The 6,065-nt window shown below is 50.2% G+C and overlaps 1 protein-coding gene across 1 annotated transcript; it reads left to right on the forward strand.

Annotated features, from left to right (window-relative positions):
• Window positions 1–737: 737 nt before the first annotated feature.
• On the forward strand, window positions 738–4,861 carry LOC118429080 (transcription factor Sox-9-B-like). Its single transcript, XM_035839443.1, has 2 exons — window positions 738–2,207; window positions 2,808–4,861. The coding sequence occupies exons 1-2, from the start codon at window positions 1,834–1,836 to the stop codon at window positions 3,823–3,825; spliced, it is 1,392 nt and encodes a 463-aa protein (XP_035695336.1). The 5' UTR covers window positions 738–1,833; the 3' UTR covers window positions 3,826–4,861.
• The last annotated feature ends 1,204 nt before the right edge of the window (window positions 4,862–6,065 follow it).

The raw sequence follows: 6,065 nt of genomic DNA on the forward strand, positions 1-6,065 counted from the left end.
AACGCTAAGCTGTAAACGACTTTACGGGCCCCTCCCACCCCCTCTCCCCGCTGCGCTCAGGGTCGCCCACGGTCACGACTCCTTGGCCCCGTAACAGGCAGGTTCCATCAGCGGGGAGGGGAGCCCGTATCCAGGACATCCCCTCCCACCGCATCGGTCCGCCCAGCCCGGACCAAGTTTGGCTAGCCTCTCCAGGGTGGTCTCCGCACGATATCGGGCCCTGATTAAAAACCTATATCTGCAGACGGAGGGAAAGTGCTGGCTGACATTATTGAGACCACGTGTGGGGGTGTTATGTTGGTCTGCTTCCCATCTCCAGCAGAACGCGCCATGGGGCAGGGAATATCCCGCCACTTGGGACTTCTCTGGTCTTTCTCCGTCAATCTTTTGGTTCACCTACTAACCCTGCGTTCAGTGTCAGTGAGTCCAGCTTGTTACTTGTGGTACTGAAACCTTTCCATAATTTCATCACAAGTCCAGATGAACCATTCGAATCGAGGCGGTTGACAAACTATGGCAAATGTTCGCGACGAATCTACATGACATGGTCCTATCATTGGATAACAGTATGATATTGGAGAGAGTACATGTAGTATTGTAGACTAGTCCTAATACATTGTAATACAAATGTAGTATACTATAGCAGAGCAGAGCAGAGTAGAGTAGAGTAGCATATATACAGGATTTCACTATCTTTGTAATATTGCACCACTATGAGAATGACTATCACGTTCAGGTTCAGTGCTATTACATTTCACTGACGGCATGTGCCAGTGTGGGTCAATTTTCTGTTCTCGGTAACCATAGACAAACCAAGGTCAATGGATCACATGTATTCAGTATTCATCAATAGCGAAGCATCGCCTGTAAACATAAATATACTTATGATGGAGGGAATACTGTGATGTCGAATCAAGCACGTTCAAAGTTATGTAGGGACTTATCTCTCCGGTTGGTGTTGAGGAGGTTGTCGGTTTGTGATTTGGAGGAAGTTTCTACACGCAGATTGTGAGATAACGTCGGCATCAACAAGCCGAGCAAGTGCAAGGTAACCGAACACTTCCCTCCCCGGCCAATCGCAGTGGGCACGGACACGGGGAGCCCACAGCAAACACAACAGCAGTGATTGGCTCAATTTACCGCTAATGGTTTTCAATTTACTGTAAAGGGAAAATCACTGCCTGGACTGCGTGTTGGATACTACTGTACGTTTGGAGCTGCAAAGTTTCCCGAACGTGTGTCGCCCCAAAATTATGAGATCGCTCCGAGGTGTAGGTTCAGGTTGCAGTACTGGATATTTCGTCAGACATGCTCACCTAGCTGTAGGGTAGGTCTGGGACACATTATACCCACACAGTCTAGTTTTATACGATCAGCAGGAACGACCCAAGACAGGTGAGGATAGGTACCTATCCGTCGGAAACTTCAAGCCACACGGACGACACCCAGATAAAATTCATTTTCAACACCTTACGTGATTCTCCGCGGTCGTGAGGCCCCGCCCTACGGGACTTCCGCCCAATCACCGGGCGGTAATGCACCCCACTTGATGGAGGTTTAGATAAGGGTCAGACGCAGACACCAATCCACGTGCTCGTATCCAATGATTGATGTCTGCGCGGGCCCCATTTGCTTCAGACATGGGCGGATTTTCATTTAAATTATCGACGAGTTGTTTTCCTAATTATACGTCAGTTTGAGTTTAGCGGCGATCAGTACGGTGCCGGGCCAGGACGTGATTCGCCTGCAGTTCCACTGCACTGATCAACAGTAGAGCGTGTGTGCTGCTTGTGTCCCAAACTTTCCGGACTCTGCCCATAGCCACTTTCCGCCATGAGCGAGACGGAGACCCCAGTGGAGGTGAAGGAGGAGCCCACCGAGCTCGAGAGCCTGAAGCGGGAGCGGGAGGACACCGACGACGAGGAGAGCACCAGCGGCTCGGAGGACGGCAGCGGGGAGAGCGACAGGAAGCGCCACAAGTTCCCGAGCCAGATCCGCGAGGCCGTCAGCAATGTTTTGAAGGGGTACGACTGGACGCTGGTGCCCATGCCGGTCAGAGTCAACGGATCGTCCAAGTCGAAGCCCCATGTCAAGCGGCCCATGAACGCCTTCATGGTCTGGGCCCAGGCGGCCCGGAGAAAGCTGGCGGACCAGTATCCTCACCTGCACAACGCCGAGCTGAGCAAGACGCTGGGGAAACTATGGCGGTAAGTGGGAGTTCCAACTCCAACTTTTCATGGGTGGTTGCATGCCGATACACCCGGCACGGCATGGCCGGTGTACAATCAGCAACAGGTTTCTCCGGGGTGCGTGCAGCTGGGTGCTTTATCGGGAAACTTGGGGAATCCGCCGGGTGTACTGATTAGCGGGTTCGATCTAAAGTGGTGTTAGGGTAGCTTGTGACTTTGGTCTTTGAAGGATCCCGCGCAACTTTCTCTGGAAGACGGCCATTTGCTCTGGGGGGAGCACGTCCTACAGCTGATCGCCATGTTTGTCAAACATGCTCCGTTAAACTTCATTACGTTTCGGGCGTACAAAAAAATCAATTCAGGTCGCCAATAGACTAAACCTTCCCGCGCTAGGATCATGTATTGTTTTAGCAGGGAAACTTTTCTTATTGCGTTCTGGAGTTGTGAAACTGGGGGCTGGCGGGTCGTAGTGAGTGGGCTGGTGTGGGAAAGTTCGCACCTCTCGCTAGGGTGTTTGACTTTCGTACTGTGTTGTTTGATTGCGAATGTACTTCACTGTAAAGTAATTCGTACACAAACATTTATGTTTCCTTTCGTTTTTTTCCTCCTTTCCTGCAGTATGTTGAATGAGGACGAGAAGAGGCCGTTTATCGAGGAAGCCGAGAGGCTGCGCGTCCAACACAAGAAGGACCACCCGGACTACAAGTACCAGCCTCGCCGGCGGAAGAACAGCAAGCAGGGGAACCAGGGGTCTGGGGACGAGGCGGGCTCCGAGGCATCGCCCATCTCGGCCAACACGATCTTCAAGGCGCTGCAGGCGGAGTCTCCCACGGGCAGCGAGCCGCACAGCCCCGAGGACCTGAAGGGACCGTCCCCCCATGACGGGTCGGTCGGCGTGACACCGAGTAGCCAGGCCCCACCCACCCCGCCGACAACGCCAAAACAAGACCAGGGCATGACGGCGCTCAAGGCCGACGGCATGAAGCGCGACTCGACCTCCAACACCCTCACGGCCATCCACAGGGACGGTCCTCACCACCATCACCACCACCCCCAGGGGCACGGCCATCCCAACATAGACTTCAGCAATGTGGACATCGGGCCTTTGGATGTAATGTCCAGCATGGAGTCTTTCGACGTCGAGGAGTTCGATCAGTACCTGCCTCCAAACGGGCACCCGGCGTCAGCCAGCGGTCACCACCCTTCCCACCCGCCCTACACAAGCTACAGCCAGATGTCTTCCTCCGCTACAACCACCGTAACGTCGTCGTCTTCATGGATGGCCAAGCAGAACACCTCTCCCAGAGACAACTCTCAGGAGCAGCGTCTCCCCGTCAAGATGGAACAGGAGCACCTTCCCCCTCCTCCCCCTCAGTACACCCCTCACCCTCCGGCCTCTTCCTACAACTACCAGCCACAGTATTCCTCCTACCAGCACTCCCCACCCAGACCACAGTACACTGACTATCCACCCCCTGCCCACTCCCCACAGCAGTTCTACAGTCCGCACCCCACCTCCTCGTCCATCCCACCGCCCTACAACTACATGGCACCGCCGCAGCGATCCCTCTACCCCACGGTGGCAGGGGCGCCGTCAACATGGGAGCCCTCCTACACGCAGCTCGCCAGGCCCTGAGCCTTGGCCGGACTTTGAACTCGGTCCTTCTGGGGTTGGACTTCCTCTGCGTGAGTGACCTATCTTTTTACAATGTGCGCTAGCTTGTCAGGACGCTATCCGTAACCACATCATCCATGGTGGGTAAGGTTACAGTGCTAAATGGTGCGGGAGAGATTGAATGTACGTCCCGCGGATCTGCTATCTGTTGCGGGTCCTCGTGGACAAGACATCTGGAAAAGTGCTACAAGCTAGAAAATAATGAGCCCAGGGCAGGACTGAGCACCGATCTGCCGGATTAGTACTGTGTCTGAGTGGCTGGACAGGCCCCCTGTCATGCCTAACTTCCCAACTAGAATTGGAGATGTTCTAAACGTCCCACACAAAAGGGCTGATCCAACAGTGCCTAAAGTCTACCATGACCACTAGTTCTCAGTTGTTGTATATGGTCAGTGGGAATGTACATGACTTCTTACATTGTATTTTCAATGACATTGTCACCTTCTAAAAACAAAGTGTGATCATGTGTAACATTTTGAAGAGTGTTTGGTTCATGCTCCAGTAAGAAGGAAAGTGTATATATTTATATATTTCTGTGACTGTCTAGGAACTCAGTGTCCATCATGCTTCATACAGATATGAAATATTGGCAGGATCCTTTGGCTGTATGAATGACATTCCAACTGTATAAGCAGAGAGCCTAGCATTTTGGCAACACTCGAGGGACCTATAGGAATGCAGCAAATGCTCTAGTCATACATAAGTTGTTCAAGAGGTGCAGATTTATATGTGAAGAAATATTGTTTGAACATTAAGTAACATAAAAAGCTTATGAACTTTTTTGCTCCATACTGATGTGATCTTCAACTTTGATCTAATATCATCTATTCTTCTGAGAAGGATTTGTGTACAACCTTTCCAAGTCTCTAAGCATAATTCTGTGACCATTCTGTTTGAAAATTCTTGTTGTTTGTGCACTATATTTTAAATAGAGATTTTGTTTTGTAAATAGTTCTCAAGGAGAAGTTTACATTAAAAAGATGTGCATTTATTATAACCTTCTTGTCTCAGTTGGTTTTATTGGAGTTGAGTGCTGCAATTTGACAGGCTAGTATAGTCATCAGGGAACAGAGACACACTTGGCAACCATGTGGAAATTAGCAGTAACAAAACTAGTAAGCCCTACAGTATTGTGGGCCCGAACACTTCAGGTTATGCATAACAATAGCCTTTTAACGATTCGGCTATCAACAAGGGCTTCCCTGAATACACTTGGGAAACAAGCAGTAAATAACTTATCAAATCAAGGGCCAGAGAAACCTGTCAAACTTTGTTCCTCTCACAACTTCTCAGGTAACTTAACATCTTAAACATTTGGCAGAAAGTGTTTGACCATGGTGGGAAGAAATGTTTTGTGCCAAAAATTTGAGATTTACTGGAAGCTTTTACAAGGTATTGAAGACAGATGCAAGAAGGGGGCACCAATTTGCAGAGCTGAGGCTGCAGTTATTCCAGAAGGAGGGTCTCCTGTGACGGGGCATGAATACTAAACATGTGATTTGTAACAAGACAATTATACAGGGGATAACAAAAGACATGGGGTAGCAGAGATCTGGTCAGTGCCAAGCCATTTCTGTCTCGTGCCAGATTGGTTTCCTGTTCTTTGGCCAGAAAAGGTTCAAAGTGAGAACGCAGGTGGGCTTGCTGGGCCCGAAATATCAAAACCTCTGAGAAGGAAAGAGTAGGGGGTGACTCGCATGACATTACCATGGATCCAGTTGACAGCTACATAATAGGCCAGTGCAGTAACTTGACAAAACACTTACTGCATGAGAAAACCAAGGCATCGTATAACCAAAAGGACCATTTTAGTAACTGCCAGTGGGAACTTCTAGGAGAATTCAGTTCCCAAACCAGCTTATTACATAGGAGGAAGAGTCTGTCTAAGTTTCTTGATGTTACAAGGATATGTTTATGTAGACAGGGCAGGCTATGGAGAAGACACCAAGCTAGACAGGGTGCAGTGAATGTCCCACCCCCCTCTTACAGGGCCGGTAGGGGACAAAGGTCCCCGTGGGTTATACTGGCATCCGTTTACATGTCCCAAACCCGACCCCCTGCACTACTGTGCCAACTAATGCAGGGGACTGTTGTTCCAAGCAACACTGTTTTTGTAAGTCCACTAATGTTGGGCCTGCTAGTGGAAATCTAAGTCAACGTCAAGGGGCTGGACTGCCATTCAATCCCACGTGTTGGCCATG

Source organism: Branchiostoma floridae, chromosome 13, assembly GCF_000003815.2.
Source record: "Branchiostoma floridae strain S238N-H82 chromosome 13, Bfl_VNyyK, whole genome shotgun sequence".
Classification (NCBI taxonomy): domain Eukaryota; kingdom Metazoa; phylum Chordata; class Leptocardii; order Amphioxiformes; family Branchiostomatidae; genus Branchiostoma; species Branchiostoma floridae.